We start from the raw sequence: 21,970 nt of genomic DNA on the forward strand, positions 1-21,970 counted from the left end.
TCACGTGTAATTTGTATTTGTACGACAGAAAATTAAAGACACGCCGCACGTAGCCACGAGGAAAAGGCACTCGAGCCCAAGTCGTAACAAGTGTTTCCTTCTAGAGCAATTTACCCTAACGTGTACGTCACATTAACGCAACGACGGCATTTAAAAGGGTTTCGTGGAAAGAAATTGCGAACGAGTCGACCAAAACACAAGACAAACGTACGAAGAAGCGAAACGTGCCCACAGCCGAACTCGCCATTCGGGACACGAACGTTTAAGTGGCACATAACATTGGCAGAGGGTTACGTAAGTGTGGAAGATCGACTGCACTCAGAAAAGACCACCTTGTGGAAAGAGACAAAGAGCCTAAGGAAAAGAATTCTTTGTGTCCAGCCTGTCTAGATAGCTGTTAAGTGTATTAGTAATAGATGTGTTTGCAGGCAATTTAATTCTGGCAAAATAAGCCATTGAAAAGAGTTGTAACTAATACATAAATTGCATGGACAAGTCGGAGGTCAAAGGGCGAAATTTTTGATCTGTGGAAGGAACATCCCATGCTTCAGAATATGGTCTCCGTCCATCAATGTTACCAGAGTATATTTTAGTTTAAATTACGATGGAATTCGTATTTAAAGTTAGTAATAAATAATTTTTAATTGAATTTCTATAAATAATCCTTATTCTTTGACAGTGTTTGTAAAATATAAATGAATTAATTACGAAAATGAGCAAATACTTAATCCGTTTTCGGCGCTTCGGTCGCTTTCCAATGTAGCGGCTCATTTAAAGGTCGTTTCGAATGGTGATTCACAAGATTTAAACGCAAATATGCCGGCCGATGTCGTCTCCGAAAGTTGGACTAAACGAAACGAAAATAAAATCTTACAGCTAGCTAAATTCTAATTAAAATCTTACTTGGTGTAATGTCGGCGTCCAAAAGTTTCCTTAAAACCACGTTCCGGTAGCAAAGAACAATGAAAAAAGGCAAAAAACACAGCGAAAACCAGAGCAAAGAGCGCACACGTCCGTTCGGCAAGCGAAAAACGTGCAAAGTGACGCAAAATCGTGTTGCAACAATACGCGTTTCCATAGAAAGAGCAACAATTGCCGTTTCTATGGAGATTAAAAAGCGCCTAACGAATTCGAATGCGATTGATGTAATGGATTCTTTTTGAATTTTAAGGCTAAATATCTGCATTTTTACGTTTCTATCCCCCGAATGACGACGGATTGGGATCGAGAGATGCCACCATCTGCCTTCCGTTTCCATTCTCCACAAGGGGTTAGAAGCAAGATTTTCTATAATCGAACGGCATCTTTACCTCGCCACCCCCAAAACTAGAACAAATCATTCCTCTCGTTCTTCCGGTATTCTCCGATTGACCGACAGCGCAATTTATACTAAATTTTGTAATATTTCGTTTATCCGACGCCATTTTAAAAGCGGTTACCTGACGTTGGTTATATGAAATATGCGTGTTATAGTTTAGTTACGTAAACGTTAATTAAAGTGACTTATATATTAAATATACGAATTTTATGAATTTACCTGCCCCAAAGAAAATATCGTGTACGTATTCTACAACAAGGAATCCAAATATTATAGTTGTTCTTGCACGGAAATGGAGAAAAGTGATGGGCCTATTGCTCTAAACGAACGATTTAATTTTCTTTTTATAGTCAAAAAACCCGGCAACGAGTTGCGCAACTTTCTCGGCTGTTGTGAGATTTTCTTTAGGAAATAACTTTTGTGTTTTTAACTACGACATAATAAACTAGCGGGTTGGCCTGGCGTTGCTCGGACAAAATTAACGATAGTGAAGATTAAAATTATTATGTTATAGTCAACCTTATCCGTTTTCACAGAATGCAATTGGGATCCCCCTGTTTCCAGACTAATTCGAGAATTTTTAGATGGGTCTAAAAATATGTTCGATTTCCCGCAAAAACGAAAAAAACTGCATCTGCGTCTTGAACGTCGCTTTCTCTTAAGGACCCTACTGGAGATACACATCACCCCCGTTATCTCCTTCTGCCTCGACCTTTAATCACCAAAATTTAGTAGCACCAATTCCCACAATACACAACCGGAAAGTAAAAATTGATTCGTTCTGAACGGGGACCCATATTTTAGGGGTCAACTTCGCGCAACATTAGGTTTTTCTTATTAATTTCTACAGACTTTCATCATTGAAGCGGGGTCTCTTCAAGAGCTACACATTGAACAATACACTTAGTGTGTGAATGGACCTAGTTACCTGAATAATTGTTAATTATTAAGCGTTAAGCATATTAAGCCATTAAATGTTATAAAGATATTATTTTTCATTCAAAGAGTATTTATAATTATAACTTTGGAAATAAAAATACTTTACAAATATTGTTTAATATTATTTTATTATACCGTCAAAAAGAATTTTGTAAACTAATGAAAATAAAACCCCAAATTAAATTCAAAATTATTTCTTCTTTTACGAATAATTTATTATGCAACAAATTTTAGTTCTAATTATAATTTGTTTTAATGTCGATGCAACTTCTGGTATCATTAAATCGTTTTTTCTCCCTGAAAACCAAATTTAAAAATGCGGAATTTAGAAAGAATTAATTGTGTCCTGGTATAAATAACTTAAGGAATCTTGAATAATCACCTCAACTTTCCTTCTTTTTTTGGAGGTTCTTTCGATGTATCCCTTGGTGGTATTTCTTTTATTTCGGTTACACTCGAAACAGGATCTTCAAAGTCCCAAATTTCTTCAGCGGATCGTTCCTCGGCTTCGTTTTTAGGATCCTTAAAAAACAATATTCGGACGGTAAAATAACAATAAATATTTACTATGTCGAGTTATAAATTTCTTTAATAATTCATAGCTCACGGGATCTTGAATGGTACACAGCTTTGAGTGAGATGGAGGACTTTCAAGATTGTCAATCCCTGATCCCTCTTTGGAGACGTATGACTCGTGAAAGGTTACGTTTCGAATTATGGTTATTTGGCTTTTTTGGTCTACGGGTGGTCGACAATGCTGGGATCCTCTCATCTCTGAGCTACTTTAGAGTCTTACCACTCAAATTGCAATGCGCGTATTATGCGTTCTTACCTCTTTGGAATCATGGTGCTCCATGGCAATTTCTGATTTATCTTCCTTCAGATGAAATTTAAATATTTGTGTTTAAACGTAACAATTTTTTTCAAAATTTGAATGAAAATCACAACTTACCCAAACGGATCCCGCATCTTTCACTTGAGTAATCGATCTGAAAAGTATTGAAATTACTTAATTTATTTGATTCTTCGGGGAAAATGAAATGAATCGAAAGATCTGCTTACTGTTTTGAAAATAAATTGCCCATCTTCTGTTTCCGAATCGAACTCTTCTACAGAACAGAAGGTTAATTTCTTCAATTTAACAATAAGACGATACAATATTGCGTAATAAATGCTAATTATTATTGCGCCGTTTTGCATTGTCAAAAATTTAATTAAAATATAGAAAAGTAATCAAAAACACTGTACCTGGTAAATCGGAGGCGTATCCAATGGGGTGCTCGCAGCACCCATTTGATACCGAAGCAATCAGTTTTGTCACTTTAACATAAAAAATAAATGTAATAACGCATACGGCAAGATTTCAATTAGGCAAGGCTAGGTAAATAAAGCAATTTTAAGGTAACTAAGTAATATTGTCCGATAAACGACAGGTGCAAATGCCTTTATCCCCCGAATGTGCTAGTCAGTAGCGGAAAGTTTCCTCGAGGTTCTAGGCACAATTTTGTTATAGGATCCTTTTTGTAAAAGCGTTTTATATATTAAAATGACAATTAAATCGTCAATTTATGAGTTACTGTTCTTGCCAGGTGCGAAACGTATTCATTTTAAATGTTCATTAAAGTTTTAGAAGCATATTATCATCTTATATATAAAATTCTCGTGTCACAATGTTAGTTACCTTACTCCTCCGAAACGGCTTTACCGATTTTTACCAAATTTTATATGCATATTCAGTAGGTCTGAGAATCGGCTACTATCTATTTTTCATACCCCTACACCATTTCCCTCTTTCAAAAATATATTTATATATGGATTAAGGCTTTTATGTTCAACAGATGGCGCTAACTTCCGACGACCTAAGTTTGCTTTTCTGTGAGGCATTATGCTTTTCTGTGAGAATGGACTGAAGCAGATCATTTTCTATCTATCTAGCAATATATAAATAAAATATAACGTTCGTTTGTTCCTACCGATTCCTTTGAAATTTTGACACAACGTTGCATTCGAATACGCACATGTTTTTATATAATATTCGTTTCATTAGACCAGGGTTTTAGAGCCGGAGCCAAATATTCCTTAAAAATTCTTGGCTCTAGCTCCAGATCTGTGAGCTTAGATGTCAATTTCTTCAGCTATCCACTAGAAAGTTTTGAGCTTCACACTTTGCAAATATTTTTAAAAATTTTGCAAATCTAATCAAAAGTTTTCTAACAACTTATATTTTTGACATGCTACAAAAGTATATTTCTGAGATATCCTGTTAATTTTTCAGAATTAAAATTAAACAAAATTAATTTATATCAATTACAATAAATGTAGTAAAACCTCGATTTGACGGAGACAATTTCTGGTGCTTTTGCCAAATGTGAAAATTAATACCCTGTTAATATTAAAATGCTTTTTACGTGTAAGTAAATTAGCAGGTTATTTTTTCGAATCCAAGAGTCACCACACTTCACATCACAACTCTATAAGGCATATATTATCCGAAGACGAATAAATATAAAAGTTTTTTATTTATTGATTGACGTTGTGTTAAAATGTATTTTAACACCTATTTCTAGACACATGTCGAAATTCCCCCCAGTGGGGGGAGATGGACGGGATTAAGGCTTACCGTGAAGAACTCGGCTTCTATTATACTATTTTACATGCGGTTTTTTGCGTTTTTAATTGCGTTTTAATAGGTTACGTCAACAGAATATACACTAAAAACGGATTTTTCGATATTCCCCAGGGGGAAAAGTGACGGGATTAAGGCTTACTGTGAAGAACTCGGCTTTTATTATACTATTTTAGATGCGTTTTTGATTGCATTTTAATAGGGTACGTCAAGAGAATGTACACTAAGAAGGGATTTTTTAAAATTCCCCCCACGGGGGAAGTGTTATACATTTATAATAGATACATTTTGAGCCACAACAACGCGTGGCCGGGTCAGCTAGTTCTACTATATAATTTTTGAGTCTCGTCGAGACAACGAGGCCTTAGGGGTACGCTCTGTGTGCCTATTGGGTAATTCGCTGCTAAATGGAATGTTACCTAGTTGAGACCGCCGATAAGAATTTAAAACAGTATTTTGAAGGCAAAACACGTTAACTTAAAAGAAAATATTAATAAATTTTATATCGTTTGATTCTTTATTATACAGGATATTATTTCTATTCAAGGTATCAAAATTATAAATCAAATTTAATGTGTAAAAGGAGAGAAAATACAGAACTAAACTTTCAATTTCGAAATTTGTAGATTCTCAAGCGTGTGAGTTCAAAAACTTCGTTTCAATAATTTCTTTTTAACAATTTTTATTAAACATTTCTTATTTATACTATTATAACATTCTATCGTCAAAATTGGGTACTAGTATTACAATGCAGGATGCAGATTTGGGAGGAATTTAAGACCTTATCCACACAGCCTAGGTTACGAAAATAATGTTAGTTGTCTGTTACTAATAAGGTAAAATTCTGATAAGAATTCAAATGAGTAAACAAGATGAATCTCCAAACTGAATTTGGAAATGGGACGCGCGTGTAAAATAAGTACTGACTCACTACAGCGTACATTACACGCTAAATCTGTATCCCCATAAGGAATAAGCCCGCTTCTAGAACGTATTTTATAATTTGACAGTGTATACAAATTATCCAGCAAAGCTGCAGTACCGAACTTGTTTACATTACACAGAATTCGCTTCCTTTTCAGTTTTTCAATAGTCAACCGATGATGTATACTTTTAATAAAATAGTCAATGTGTAATTTTGACATGGCCTACATTCCATAGTGTTAAGATCTGTGTCATAATTTCAAATTGGATGCAAATTTGAAAACTGCCGAATTCCTAACGTAAATTTTGTTCTTTCCTGTTAAAATAACGCATATTTTTATTGAATTTTACACTATTTCTTCATTTATTATACATATTAATCAATCAATTAATTTGATAATAAAGAGTGGATAGCAATTCTCGATCGAGTTCAATATAAAAATGCTTTCTATGAGAAGAATAAAATGAAGTGATAGCAGCTATAATCAGTAGCGCCCATTTATATGGATTTATGGACCCCATCCATTAATTTGGGCTCAAAGAATAATCCATTTCTACGTAATTTAGAATCATTTGCGTGGACGCGAACTTCAACGATATTGTTCTGCCGTTTGTTTCATTGAATCACTTGGCTATTTTGAATGCGCGCGAGGTCCACGCTGAAAAGTTGGATCCGGAAGAAGTCTGTGATAAATTTACAGGAAGAGAAGCGGCTATAGTAGAAGAAACACGTTCGCAACACTTTTTAATGATGAGTATTCATTCTTTAGTACCTTAGTAGCAATTTTATAGTTTCAATATTGTAGTTGATTAAAATGAAGTTACAGCTACATTTTAATACGTGAAATACTCCTTTAGAGCACTGCAATGTTTTAGTAGCCATATAAAAGTGTACTAAATCGTTATCGCTATAACACCCTTTTAGTATTAGACAATTATATTCCGTAATTTAATCTAAATATTTCTATAAGCGAATGTATAATGTTGACATATAATCTGACTGATTTATATTTATTTTTCTTTAGATTTTTACAGCCAATTTAGTCCCATTTTAAGCCCTCCCAATCCATTTAAAATATCGTCACGCATTCCAAAAACGTACTGTAAAAGCTTTATTAGCAATTAATTTTTTTTTTTAACTGTAATTATTAATAAATTTTAATTCGTTAAAATTGTTTAAATCTGACGAACGAATTAAATAGAATAATTAAATATATTTTTACGAGAAAATATTTTCTTACAATTTACATACAACGGAGAAAGTCGATATAAAAATAAACATAAACCTAGAAACAGCTGATTCATCTCCGACTTTAAACAAGAGCCATTTGCCAAAATATCATTGGATTCTCGAATTGAAATAGATTTAGAGTAGAGTAGTTTTAGTTTACTAAAACTAAAACTTGGTTTCAGTCACTCGAATTTAGTTTTAGTGCCGAAACCAATAAGGTTTCGGCACTAAAACTATAGAAGGTGACTGAAACAACGTTAATTTAGAGTAAACTTTCGCATTAACGTACACTTTAAAACCTTCGAAGAAACGTAAAAAATATCGAATTATTGGCCCACTTTTTAAGAATAGATTTATTATTTTGTTGCCTTATATTTTTTTGGAAATTTTCCTTTATTATTAACGTGTCGTACCGCTAAATCGTCTCTGAATTTAGTCAACCGGGATTTAGAGATTTCGATCTCGCCATACGTTTTTTGTTACATGTCATTTAGCGCAATCCGGAATAAGATAATAGCCTTTAATTCAATTTTTGGCAATTACATCCAACCAGGATGCGATTTCATAGATAATAATGAAAGTAGATAACAGATGTAGCCGTGATATTAGTCATTTTCGCGAGGAAGTTGGAGTCCAACAGTTGCTACGCTTGAAAAAATAGGTCAAGAATTTTAATTTTGGGAATATCCGGATTTCAATAGCTCTATACTTTTTTTTATACCAGTTAAGTTATAAATTAAAAAGAAGAAACAATCGGAAATTCGGAGACGGAGCGTGACTAAAATAATAAATTAATACATTTTGAATAGAGGAAGACCAAGATGAAAGTAGGCACACACTTTACTGTGAGAAGAATAGAATTTTATTCGAATATCAAGAAAATAGCTTACGGTATTCCATTTGTTTCGAGATTTAGTTTTAAATAATCGATGTTACTTGTTACTTGAAAATCAAATTTCTAACTTCAATCCCTTAATTATAATAAAATGCGGTACTTAACTGGAAGACTATAAAATAACATAAATCATATTTAGTTTTATTGCTTAAATATGTTTAAAAAATTGCACGGTATTGGTCTGAATGTAGGAATAAAAGCCTATCAAGTTTCTAAATTTTACTTTAATTTTCGGGATTAAGTTTAAAAAATAATTTGTGGCTCGTTATCGATGAGCAATGTCGAACAGCTTAATACTAATTCTTCCCGTTCAGGTAGGAATATTTTACATTTAATACAGATTATGGTTTAAATAAAACGTTGAGAATTATTAATAAAAAGATAAATTTGATAAGCTCTTAAAAATAATTTAAAATATAAATAATACTCGAAATTATTATTGAATAAAGTGTCTCGTAGAATAGAAAGGTTTACTATTAAACGATTAACAAAACTTAGTGTATATATAGAAATGTGTTTACGTAACTTACACGGGTGTAAGTTACGTAAATTACATTTGTGAGTGCACGAGTGCAAAGTGGAGCAATTGTGTTGTAATTTTCGCTTATGCAATCCATTTTTTAATTGAATAAGCGACAATGTGCCGCGGACGTGCATTTTCCTTAATACTTACGTTATTATGAATTATCGTGCCATTTTTTGCCCTCAAAATAATTCTTCTGCGTTAAGTTTTAACATATATAGGTCTGTGTATGAGTATAATGAACGGACAGTCTTATCACATACGAAAGAAATATTGATGTAGAATTAGTGTGTGAAACGTAGAATGGATATCATCTGTACGAGTGAGAAAGATGAGAAACACGAGGTATAATAACGTGAATGGCAAAGTGATGATCTGATCTGGAATGCACAAGGAGATAGCCAAAGCTGGTATAAAACGTTTTGATGAGTGAGAACACGTGAAAATGCTGAGTAATTGTGATTGTTGACTATGTACCAATGGAATCTACTGTGAAAAGTACCAGCTCTGGGATAAGTGTGGTTGATACTGAATACATGTGTTCCTCAAGAACATGAACGGATGGTGGTGTGAATAGAGAAACACCTGAGTGTTTCTCTATTCCCCCCACCACTATGATCCCGAATGAATGTTAAGATTTGTGTGAAGAAAGCTATCCATCAATACATATGGGAAAATCTTATCGTGGATCTGTGTACTGTATGATAGATTTTGTGATATAGATGAGCGATTGCGGTGTATGGTGGAGGACACAAGAATGATAAGAGGAGCTGAATGTATCTCAGAGCACTATTTAGTGATCTCGAGAGTGCGATTTATAAATGGACGGAGAAAAGAAAAAGAAACTGTGTTGATACTGGAGCGTGTGAAAACAGAATATCTAATCAGCAAGGATGATGAATATATAAAGCTCATTCAGTGACATCATCTTAAATGTACTTCTGCCTGATTAATCATTTTTCATGACGGCCGGATGTCCAAACAGTTAAGGTGGGATTTACCGCTTTAGGACAGTTCGGATGGGTGAAAGACTCATCAGGATATGTCAGGCCCCTGCCCTCGCCACACGGTCACCTCATTTTAGGCCTTTCCGGACCCGTAATGGGTTTGATATAAAGGCCCTCTTAAGGTCCGTAGAGCGGAAAATTTTAAAAACGTCCTTCTTATATGAGATAATTTTTTGTATTTTACTGCAAAATTTTGGAATCCTTCGTTTCCTACTTCGTTGAATGAAACCAAATCTTTATAAAACCACAATAAATAAAATCTTATACTAAAACAGTGTTTTCAGTTTTTGTTTTTAGCACCCGAGGTTGAGCTGTAAATATACACTCTTCAAAAGTTTTACTGTTGAGTAACACACGAAACACCACGAAGTTTTGAACGCGCTTAGCTACACAGGGCCGTGCGGTAGATTTTCTCAGTATGATGCAAATGTTCGAAATTTTTGTATTGTTTCTGATAACATCCTTACACAATCTGACAAATTTATAGTTACAGATTGCGATAGCTTCGAGACTGAATTTATTTCAAATAAAATATCATGTCAAAGAATTACACCGCATATAAATTTGTAATTTTTAATAGTTTTTGCTAACCCTCTTGCTTTAACTTTAATTTCCGCATCTCTGTTGACGTCTTCTATTATTTGGAATAATGTATCGTAGATTTCGCAATGCATTTTGACGCATCTATTCTGTTTGACCATCCAGTAGCATCGATGGTTTTGGAGTTAGTTGAGAAACATTTTTTTTAGCATTTCCCAACGCTTTGTAGAACCAGAAAATAAAATGTAAAGTTCTTGTACAATAGGAAAAAAAGTTGTTGTTTCTGTAGAATCATTCACAACTAGGTTTAAAGAATGACACGCGCATGGCACATAAAACGCCCTTGGATATTTTTCAAGTATTCTATTTTGTACACGCTTTCTTACTCCTTTCATATTAGCTCCGTTGTCCTCTAAGTCACTTTAACAGAACAAGCTCTGTCAACCCTCTCCAGTTGAATCACAAGCTTCAGAAAAACCAATAAAGAATTCTTCGATTTCATATTTATTTTACATGGGTTAAAAGCGATAATTCTTATTGTTAATGGCACCTCCGTTGCTGGTTGCTGTGCGTGCAGCCAGACTTCATGCAATCTGTTGCGAATAGTTTGGATGGACATAGATGCACCCGTTGACGGTGACAGGGGGCATCGGATGTCCGGAAGTTACGTGCCCTGGCGAACGGGTCCCGACGGGTCGTTCGGCGAATCTGCTGGTGTGTGCGCTCTGTTGTGCGCCAGTGCGATCCACTCCCTCTTCGGGTATTCGCAAATGTTCCTGCGTCCATTGTGTCACACATCGCCGGATGGTACTCATGCCTTGCCCAACACGCATGGCAAATGCGCGCATCAACGAACCGAGGTCGCGCAATTCCAGGATATGGTCTCGTTCCCCAGCCGTTAATTGGTTGCATTCAGCTTCAAGGCATTTTCTACGTTTCTTCGAAAGTTCGGCTGTCGCGAAGCGTCGCCGATAACATTTACGGCCCGACCCGGCCGCTGGTCTTTATAGTCCGAAACTGGGTACCTAATGACCCGATACATATGCAAACTTAATCGCTTGCATATCTCCGTCACCTGTACCGGTACTGAAATTTGTATGTGGCTACGCGCATTCCTTCGTAGTGTTGCGATTTCAGTTTTAACAATTCCATTGTTACGTAACACTCCATTGTTGATGGAAGTGTTAAGCCTTATCCCTGTCTCTCGGGGACAGGAATAAGGCCCCGAGGGGAGGAATTTCGAAGAATCTCTTCTTGTTGTGCGTTCTCGTGACCTACCCTAACTGTGTACCAAATTTCAACTCTCAACTCCTAACCATTTGGGCTCGACGGCCGGATGGCCGAGCGGTAAAGGTGGCAGCCTACTGCTCTGGGGGACCCGGGATCGAATCCGAACGGGTCGAATAATCCCCAGGAATTTTTCGGGGGGTGGTCCGTTCGGATATGTCGGGCCCCGTCCCTCACCACCCGGTCGCCCCATTGTGGGCCTGGCCGAACCCATAATGGCCTACTAAAAGAGCCCTCTTAGTGCCCACAGGGCGGAAAGAGTTAAAAAAAAAAAAAAAAAAAAAAAAAAAAAACCATTTGGGCTCTGCGCTGATTTTTATTATTATCAACTCGTCTCTGTAATGTATTTAGAAGATTTAATCCTGTCCCTCTCCCCCGTGGGGAGGAATTTCGAAGAATCCCTTCTTGTCGTGCGTTCTCGTGACGTACCCTAACTGTGTACCAAATTTCAACTTTCAACTCCTAACCGTTTGGGCTCTGCGCTTATTATTATTATTATTATTATTATCAACTCGTCTCGATTATATACATAGACAGAATCGTGTGTGGCGCCATCTGTTATGTGATTTTGTTATAAAAACAATTTCTGATCTTATTAATCTATATATATATAAAAACGAATGTATGTCTGTGTGTGTGTGTGTGTTTGTCCTTCATGCATTACCACACCATTTATCCGATTGCCATGAAACTTTGGGAAGTTGTTTAATACATTCCCGCGAAGGTTTGTGGCATATGTGAAGATCACCATTTCCCCCCTTTCAAAAATATATTTATATATGGATTAAGGCTTTTATGTCCAACAGACGGCGCTAACTTCCGACGACCTAAGTTTGCTTTTCTGTGAAGCATTATGCTTTTCTGTAAGAATGGACCTAAGCAGATCATTTTCTACCTATCTATATAAATAAAATACAACGTTTGTTTGTTCCTACCGATTCCTTTGAAATTTTGACACAACGTTGCATTCGAATATGCACGTGTTTTTATATAATATACATGTCGAAATTCCCCCTACGGGGGGAGATGGACGGGATTAAGGCTTACCGTGAAGAACTCGGCTTCTATTTATACTATTTTACATGCGGTTTTTTGCGTTTTTAATTGCGTTTTAATAGGTGACGTCAACAGAATATACACTAAAAAGGGATTTTTCGATATTCCCCAGCGGGGAAAGGGACAGGATTAAGGCTTACCGTGAAGAACTCGGCTTCTATTTATACTATTTTACATGCGGTTTTTTGCGTTTTTAATTGCGTTTTAATAGGTGACGTCAACAGAATATACACTAAAAAGGGATTTTTCGATATTCCCCAGCGGGGAAAGGGACAGGATTAAGGCTTACCGTGAAGAACTCGGCTTCTATTTATACTATTTTACATGCGGTTTTTTGCGTTTTTAATTGCGTTTTAATAGGTGACGTCAACAGAATATACACTAAAAAGGGATTTTTCGAATATTCCCCAGCGGGGAAAGGGACAGAATTAAGGCTTACCGTGAAGAACTCGGCTTCTATTTATACTATTTTACATGCGGTTTTTTGCGTTTTTAATTGCGTTTTAATAGGTGACGTCAACAGAATATACACTAAAAAGGGATTTTTCGATATTCCCCAGCGGGGAAAGGGACAGAATTAAGGCTTGCCGTGAAGAACTCGGCTTCTATTTATACTATTTTACATGCGGTTTTTTGCGTTTTTAATTGCGTTTTAATAGGTGACGTCAACAGAATATACACTAAAAAGGGATTTTTCGATATTTCCCAGCGGGGAAAGGGACAGGATTAAGGCTTACCGTGAAGAACTCGGCTTCTATTTATACTATTTTACATGCGGTTTTTTTGCGTTTTTAATTGCGTTTTAATAGGTGACGTCAACAGAATATACACTAAAAAGGGATTTTTCGATATTCCCCAGCGGGGAAAGGGACAGGATTAAGGCTTACCGTGAAGAACTCGGCTTCTATTTATACTATTTTACATGCGGTTTTTTGCGTTTTTAATTGCGTTTTAATAGGTGACGTCAACAGAATATACACTAAAAAGGGATTTTTCGATATTCCCCAGCGGGGAAAGGGACAGGATTAAGGCTTACCGTGAAGAACTCGGCTTCTATTTATACTATTTTACATGCGGTTTTTTGCGTTTTTAATTGCGTTTTAATAGGTGACGTCAACAGAATATACACTAAAAAGGGATTTTTCGATATTCCCCAGCGGGGAAAGGGACAGGATTAAGGCTTACCGTGAAGAACTCGGCTTCTATTTATACTATTTTACATGCGGTTTTTTGCGTTTTTAATTGCGTTTTAATAGGTGACGTCAACAGAATATACACTAAAAAGGGATTTTTCGATATTCCCCAGCGGGGAAAGGGACAGGATTAAGGCTTACCGTGAAGAACTCGGCTTCTATTTATACTATTTTACATGCGGTTTTTTGCGTTTTTAATTGCGTTTTAATAGGTGACGTCAACAGAATATACACTAAAAAGGGATTTTTCGATATTCCCCAGCGGGGAAAGGGACAGAATTAAGGCTTACCGTGAAGAACTCGGCTTCTATTTATACTATTTTACATGCTTTTTTTTTGCGTTTTTAATTGCGTTTTAATAGGTGACGTCAACAGAATATACACTAAAAAGGGATTTTTTGAAATTTCCCCACGGGGAAGTGTTACACATTTATAATAGATACATTTTGAGCCACAACAACGTGTGGCCGGGTCAGCTAGTATTTTATAAAGTTCAGGAAATTTCTTAAGAGATAAATTCAATAAATATATACTTTTTACATGGATCAATAAATAATGGCTTTTAATTTTTTTCAAAGCCACATAGATTTATGGTTGTGGATTAGTTTAATAAAACATTTTATATTTAATTTTAATTATGAAACAATTATATAAATTATGTAACTGTTAATTAGAAAAAATAACTGACCGAAAGGTCAAAGAAGCAATAGCATATTTGCATAGTAAGTCGTATGCTGTTTTATTTTGTTAATGTGCTGTACTGTTTGAGAATTTGTACAAAGTTAGTCACGGAATGTCATGGAATTTAAAACAAAAATTTGAGTAGGAACCCTGTATATAGTTAATCCTGCCCCTTTAATTATCTTAATGTTAATGAATACAGCAAGAATTAATAATTTATTTATTTAAAGTAATAAATTTTAAGTAAAAATAAACTAATTTTTTTAAATAAAATATTTAACGAATTTCGGAAAAAGCATATTTTTGACCAGATATTCAGTTAATGTTTAATAAACTCATACTTAATTGAAGTCTTTGCAGACATATAATTTGAAATTTTATATGAAAATATATAAATACGGTAGGACCTGCTTAAGGTGATCAGCCTTGGAACCGAGATAAATGCTATGATTAATTAATACTTTGTAGCCCGAGGAAATTATTTCTCATGTTTCAGTTTTTAGAACATTTATCTAACGTGGAATGAATTTAGTTTCTCACTGTAGCTGTTGTTGAAGCAATTTCTGATAATGGAAAATACTACAATATGTGGGAAGCAGACGTTGACCTCTTCTTGTCGACGTTACCAGGACATGTTTTGGACTGTTAGCCCCCTGCGTGCTACACATATTTGACCGCCCCTATCAATGCTGATCGCGAGTAAATTCAAAACCCATGAGAGCGTACTATCGATATTTTCATGTAGTTGACAGGGGGTAAAAAAATCCATTAAAATATTTGATATATATTAATTTTAATTTTATTCAAATCAAACCTCCCCGTTGATAATAGGCACCTTTCTTAGCTGCCATGAAATAGAAGCTGCAAACTAAAATGAAATTTTTCTTATTTTGTATATGAATATGTATATAATTTATATAAATTAATAGTTTAAAACACCCCGTAGAGCGCATGTGCAGAAGCGTACCGAGGGGGACGTTGGGGGCGGTCCGCCCCGGGTGTCACCCGTTCAGGGGTGACACCCGGTGCGTGTAGGGGTAACACCCGACTGTGAAAAAATAAGTCGCGAAGTAAACCTTGAGAACGCGCTTTAACATTAAGTCATGGAAAGTTCGACTGACTGACTGAACAACCCATGACTTAAAAAAAAAAAAAACACAAAGGTCAACGGATGCACGCTAATCAATATAAACCTATGTGATGATATCACTTATTCGATATGGCGTTCAAGTTTGCTCGAGTGCGGGCATATTACAATTCAATAATCCGATACTGTTTTATAAAACAGTTAAGAAGGGTGACATCCACGATATGACTTGGGTGACACCACGATATCCGCCCCAGGTGTCACCCATGCTAGCTACGCCACTGCTCATGTGACGAGTAAAAAATTAAAAATTATGGCAGTTATTTGAGTGAAAAATTAGCAATTATCTGTAATTTCTATTTAAAAATTTGAAAGTGCGTCTATAAATAATAGAAGACATCGCATATAAGCACATCGTGATGATATTGCTCGTTAAGCCTATTTTGTTAACGAATTTTGGATAAAATCTTTGCAATTGTATTATTTCTGTCTATAAGAGATGAAGAATGGACGAACATTTTATTTTCAAACAGGACAATTCTCTTATTTATAATTCTATTTCAACAATAATTTCGATGTGTTTGCCATAGTCATCGTGTATCCAGAATTTAAACTCAATAAAAAATCTTTGGGATAATTCAGTAAAAAAGAGTAATTTATGTCAATGGAAAAATAATTTAATTATGTTTATGATCTTAAAATAAGCAATTGTAAACGAAATGTAATGAAATTGGCCTTGAAAGGCTAACAACATTATTCGCGAGGTTGAGGTCGAAGTTTTAAACGTGAAAACGTGTACGTTGGTCGTTCGGCGCCTCTTTCCTGTAAGTCTAGAAGTTTGGCAATGGCGTTTGGAATGTCGATTCTATTGACTTTCCAAACGCCATTGCCAACTTCTAGGTTTACAGGAAAGTGGCGCCGAACGTCCGACGTACACGTCTCCACGTTTAAAACTTCTGCCTCAACCTCGCTAATAACTCTATGATCAATCGATTAATTGATGTTATTCGAGTTTGAGTAACTCTTTTGATTTTTTTTTTACGTTGCTCTACTTTCGTACATTTCAACTTTCATACACATTTCGGGAACCAATTAGGTACGAAAGAGGACCACCTAATCCGCTTTTCAAGGATCGATTCCATCCATGCCTCGTATGTTCAACTAAAGTTTATTTTGAGCAAATTTATATAGAAATAAATTGTTACAATCACTATGATTATATTAAAAAGTCTGAAAAAATAATACAGTATTATAATTTCGTATTTTATACATTTTCTTTATAACAGTTATAGCAATTTAAAAACATATATTTCGTATTTCTTTTTAACAACGTAAGAACAGTACTGTAAATAGATGTATTATTGAACTTTGTATAATTACGAAATACATGAGAATTTATTCAAATTAAAATTCTTAAACTATATTTACTAGTGATGCAATATTCTGGGCTCTATCTTGGTTTCGGAAAGTTTGTTCTGAAGTAATTTAGAGATTCCATTTTCAATGCCCTCGATCACCATTTTCTTAGAATAATTAAACATAACATTTGCTATATATGTCATTATCCAGTTTAATGTAGCCGTGGTGCCTTTAACATTAGTAACTACAAATCCACCAAAATATAATACTTTAAATTTTTCTAAAGTCGCAGTTCCGTCTACGTCTAATGAGGAAACAACTACAACACAATCGACAATAACATGATCTATCTTACCCTCGGCTGTACCACCACCCCACACAGGATAACCCAATACCTGACCTTTAGCTTTATAATCCATTTGAAATATTATTCTGTCCACACCCAATAAACAACTTATATATATATTATCTTGTTCGATCGATATTCGGCTGTCGCCCAATCTCGTAAGGTAAGAAAGTCCTTTCACGTAAATATTTCTTCCTTCGAATGTTGCTTCGTAGACGTCTGGGATGTGAATAGGTTCAACTTCAGTCGCTATAATCGGATCGTTTCTTAAATTTTCTAGCAATTGATCAATATATACATTTGCTTCTGCAATTTTTTCATCAATAACTGTATTAAAAATAGAATATTATATTACTTTTTTCTGAAAAATATATATAAAATACTATAATACGGTATCACACTACCTCCAATCGCCGTGTTTGTCAGTAGAAGAAGGAAAATATAGGAATAATTGGGTTTTCGCATATTTTAAATTACTAAAAAAATAAATTACGGTCAGTATTAAGTGTACTTAAATTGTAAAAATAATTAAAAGTTTTGAAAATATTGTTACTTACGCGCTGTGAGGAACCGCTTACAATAAAGCTTATTGGAAAGGCAGTATTCGTATGCAATTAGTTACGACTGTTTATCAAGGTCAAGGAAATAGAGAACAATAGAATATACTGTACCTGGAAATGGATTGTATTAAATGTCAAAATTAGTAATAAAGAACATCTTTTGAAACGTATTTCTTACTTTACAAAGTACTAATAATAATCGAGACTCAAATCAAGTTTTGCTGTGTGAGAATCTCTTTAATCATACTCATTATGGATTCGGCTAGGTCCACAATGGGGCTAAGTGACGAGGGACAAGGCCTGACTTATCAATCAAAACCGTAGGGGGTTTGTATGGGGTATCGGATAGAACTAGCCTATTTTGTCTCTTAGCGAGTCTTTTAGCTTTGTGCTTTCGGAACAAATCAAGTGCGTATAATACTTATAAGTTTACCATTTTTCGATATAAGTTAATAACATTTAAATTAGTAAACAATTATAAAATTGACAACAATTAATTATTAAATGATTTTAACGTCGTACAATTTAATATAATTTCAAATTTTTAGTTGTTCCTATTGAAACTTTCATAGAGGAAATTGTTAGTAAATTGGTAAGAACAATTTCTATTCAAGCGTTTCAAATTCAAGGAAAATAATTGCGTTTAACTGTCTAAGATTTTTATGAATTACTTAAAATTTCCCTTTTATTTCTCCATTTCGAATAAAGTTATGAAAAATAATCTAAAAATATAACACAGTAAAACCTGTGTAAACCGGAATCGCACGGTACAAAATATATAGGTATTTTCCCGTTTCGTTTTATTCAGTTTCCGTTTTGGGCAGGTTTTACTGTATCGTTATTCGAGTGTCCGTCAGAGTTCGTAGGTGGTACAGAGTTCGATTCATGGGTTGTTCTTGCGCTGAGGGTTCGTTGACGGCCCAGGGGCAGAGACGACGATAGTAAAGTGGCCGGTCGAGTTGCGTGCACGTCGAAGTTGGGATGCGACGGGATAGTCCTAGGAGGAATCGACACAGATTTATCGCGCGTTTGGATTGGCGAAGAACTGCTTTTCGACCTTGAAATTTCGGGTTTTTATAGTTTTTCTCCCTCGAATCCCTTCTTTTGATTGGTCCTAGTCTCGGTTTCCGATTGACTCTGACCGGAAGATGTTGATGGATCTATGAAACCGGCGCTCGTATTTTACTCTATTATTTCCTATTCTCTGACATTTTAGAATTTCAACGATCTAGAGCTATGTTCTTTAACCATCAATCATTCCCCCAATTCCCGATTTTTTAATTTAGATCGATTGTATACGAGCACCCATGTCAGTCTCGGGTCAGCATTTATCTATGATCTATCACGTGTGAGAGTCCTCGAGACTCCTCGTTTATCTCCGCGTCGAGTTTGTTTTGACAACTACAGTTTTTTTCCTCTCTCTCTTACATAACTTTCAGTTTGTTTTTCCTCAGGAATTTTTATATAATCAACGCAATTGTCGTGATTTTTGACCCCATCTGTAACCTCGCACTTACTTCTAATCAGGGCCGCCACTAGCAATTGCAGCCCTTTATAAATATACATTATGTAATTTATACAATACAGAATCTAATTTTTTTTACATGTTTTGTGTTCTATTGAAAATAGATCCGGGAAGCAATCTGCAGTTTAGACAACATTGTAATGGAGGCGCATTAATTATAATAGTGACATTACAAAACAAATCTGTGTCAACTTTTGCACATTTTTACTTACTTAGCGTACTAAATAACCGCTGATAGCACAAATTCAAGATCACAGTAATATCGAATACATTTTTCCAATTTTTTATAGCGAATTTTAACGCAAAAAATAGTTTTCGTGCCATTTTTGTCACAGCTATTGACACTATTATTAAATACTTTAATCTTTAGTTCTTTTAAATGACTATTTTCTGTACTATAAATGACTAAATATGGTAAACAATTATTGCGGTTCAATATATTTCCTCTGGAACGCTACGCCTAATTATCGTGAAAAAAGGGGATAGCATAAAAAAAATTCAAAAGTTAAACTTCTTAAGAGCAGGGCCCTTTTAGGCGCTGGGCCCTAGGCAAGTGCCCCAGCTGCCCGGCTGCAACGGCAGTACTGCTTCTAATAACACGGAAACGAGAACAAGAGGTAATCAAATACAAGTAAAATATGTATGATAAGCAATAAAATTTATGAAATTAAGTTATAAACTTTGTATTTAATTAATGAAAAAATTTGAAAACTTTGTCTTATTTTAAAGTTGTAAGCTTATTTGTTCAAAGTTGTGTCATATGCACGTTTTGAATCTGTATGAAACAATAAAACAAACTTTTATATTTATCAATCACATACCACTGTACAGAAATAGAAAGCATAAAGGCAATTATAAAACTTATAATTTTAATTTATTAATTGTACTTTACTGTGACTACAATCTATTAATAGAACTTATTACACTTATGTAACTTCTGGATGAAAAGATTGAATGAGGACAAAAGCATCAATTAATTAAAATTTTAATGTTTAATTACAATTTGCGCTAAAATATTTTCAAATTTTGCATCTAGATAATAAATTCCCTATGAAGCTGCATTACTGTATGGTATTGCTCTCATCATTATACCATTTTTAGGACGAGTCATAAATAAAGTATATTCCAACTCCAATTCCTATTAAGGAAAATATTAAAATTGAATAAACAAGAATTTTAAATATTCGAAAATTATGATTGAATGAATAAGTACCGAATCTCCATGTGGTTCTAATTTGAAGGATCTAATAAGATTTGCTAGAATCAATTTCATGATTGTTTGGGCCAATCTTACCCCTATACAAATCCTAGGTCCAGCGCCGAATGGTTGGTAAATAAATGGATCGATGTGATTCTTCGGTGAAAATCTTTAAAATTGAAGAAAAGAGCCTCTAAGAATTTGAATATATTTGCAGCATAATAATTTATTAATATTTTATTTCAATATAAAATGCCACCTTTCGGGATCAAACTTCTCCGGATCCTTCCAGTAATTAGAGTCTTTTTGGAGGATAGGCACAGGAACAAGTACAATGGTTCCTTTCGGAATGGTCACATCTTTATATCGAAAATCTTCCGCACATATTCTATTTATCGCACTGAAAAAGCAAAAATTAAATTCAAGAACATAATTTATATAACCATAATAAAATAAAAATGCAACTTACACTATTGGCAATGGTGTTAAACGAAGTGTTTCCGATAAGACTTGATCCAAGTATTTTAATTTGACTAAATCTGTGTATTGGATAGCTTCCTATTAAAGTTTTATTAAATATAATAAATAACCCAAAAGTGATTAACAAATAAACACTATTTAATTTAGACCTATATCTATTCATAAAAATAATAAAAATTATTATAATTACGTGATTTTTAATGTTATCATTTATTTCTTGTAATACTTTATCTTGGGCTTCAGGATGATGAGCAAGATAATACGTACACCATCCTAATGTATTACTAGTATTATCGTAACTAGAAAATTCAAATTTAAAGAAAACAAAACATATTGTATATTTAATTAATAATGTTTTTTAATTGAAATAACATAAAAACTCACCTGGCTACTATAAATGTGGTAGCATTAGCAATAACTGAATCGACACTAAGTTTTTTCGCTTCATATTCTGAATCGCCTTCAGCATCTATCATAGTCTGTAGCAGATCTGGTGGATGATACTAAACAAATATTACATAATGTGTTTTCTTGAATTTGGTCAAATTTAAATTGAATTTATAATTAATATATGTACAGTACCTCGGATTTTTTTCGAGAGTTGATTATTTCTTTACATGTATCGAAAACAACACGCACAGCTGGAAGGTCCAACATGTTTTTAATGGCATCTATAAACTGTCTTAAATACAATGGAATAGGTTCAAATTCCGGGAAACAAACTATCAGATTAGAGTTAATTAAGTAAATATGATTAAAAGTAATTGTATAGAATTGTGCTTAAAGAAAATTTCATACTTGATATGGTACACAAAATATCAGAAGAATCAACTTCGAAGATAGTGTGTGCGGATTGAATGAACTTACTCGTTTCGTTATTTTGTACGTTAGTTTTAATTCCAAATGCCGAGCTACAAATAACATCGAATGTTAATTTTTTAAAATATTCAACAATGTCAAAAGGTTTCCCATTTAGTTTCTCAACTTTTTTCAGAAATATATTTATTGGCTCCTCCATTAGAGTGCTCATCTGAAAAATTCAAAAAGTTTCATTATACGAGGGCGGTTTTTTCAAGCTCCGATGGTCCATAAAACAAAGATAAATGTAAATAACAAAATGAATTTATTACCAAAAGTTAGGTACAAACATGGTTACTTTTCGACATAATCACCGTGAAGATTAAGGAATTTGTCA

General features: G+C 34.4%; 1 protein-coding gene across 1 annotated transcript in view; it reads right to left on the bottom strand.

Annotated features, from left to right (window-relative positions):
* Positions 1–20,096: 20,096 nt before the first annotated feature.
* LOC136973697 (uncharacterized) overlaps positions 20,097–21,970 on the bottom strand; it is a 56,295-nt gene continuing 54,421 nt past the window's right edge. Inside the window, exons 22-29 of the mRNA XM_067268441.1 lie at positions 21,574–21,805; positions 21,358–21,497; positions 21,160–21,278; positions 20,966–21,074; positions 20,765–20,853; positions 20,555–20,695; positions 20,311–20,464; positions 20,097–20,235 (exon numbers count right to left, since the gene is read on the bottom strand). Of these exons, the coding sequence (XP_067124542.1) occupies positions 20,146–20,235; positions 20,311–20,464; positions 20,555–20,695; positions 20,765–20,853; positions 20,966–21,074; positions 21,160–21,278; positions 21,358–21,497; positions 21,574–21,805 (1,074 nt within the window). The 3' untranslated portion in view covers positions 20,097–20,145. The remainder of the gene's footprint in view (positions 20,236–20,310; positions 20,465–20,554; positions 20,696–20,764; positions 20,854–20,965; positions 21,075–21,159; positions 21,279–21,357; positions 21,498–21,573; positions 21,806–21,970) is intronic.

The sequence above is a fragment of the Centruroides vittatus genome, unplaced genomic scaffold (assembly GCF_030686945.1).
Source record: "Centruroides vittatus isolate TY-2023 unplaced genomic scaffold, ASM3068694v2 contig_1074, whole genome shotgun sequence".
Lineage (NCBI taxonomy): Eukaryota > Metazoa > Arthropoda > Arachnida > Scorpiones > Buthidae > Centruroides > Centruroides vittatus.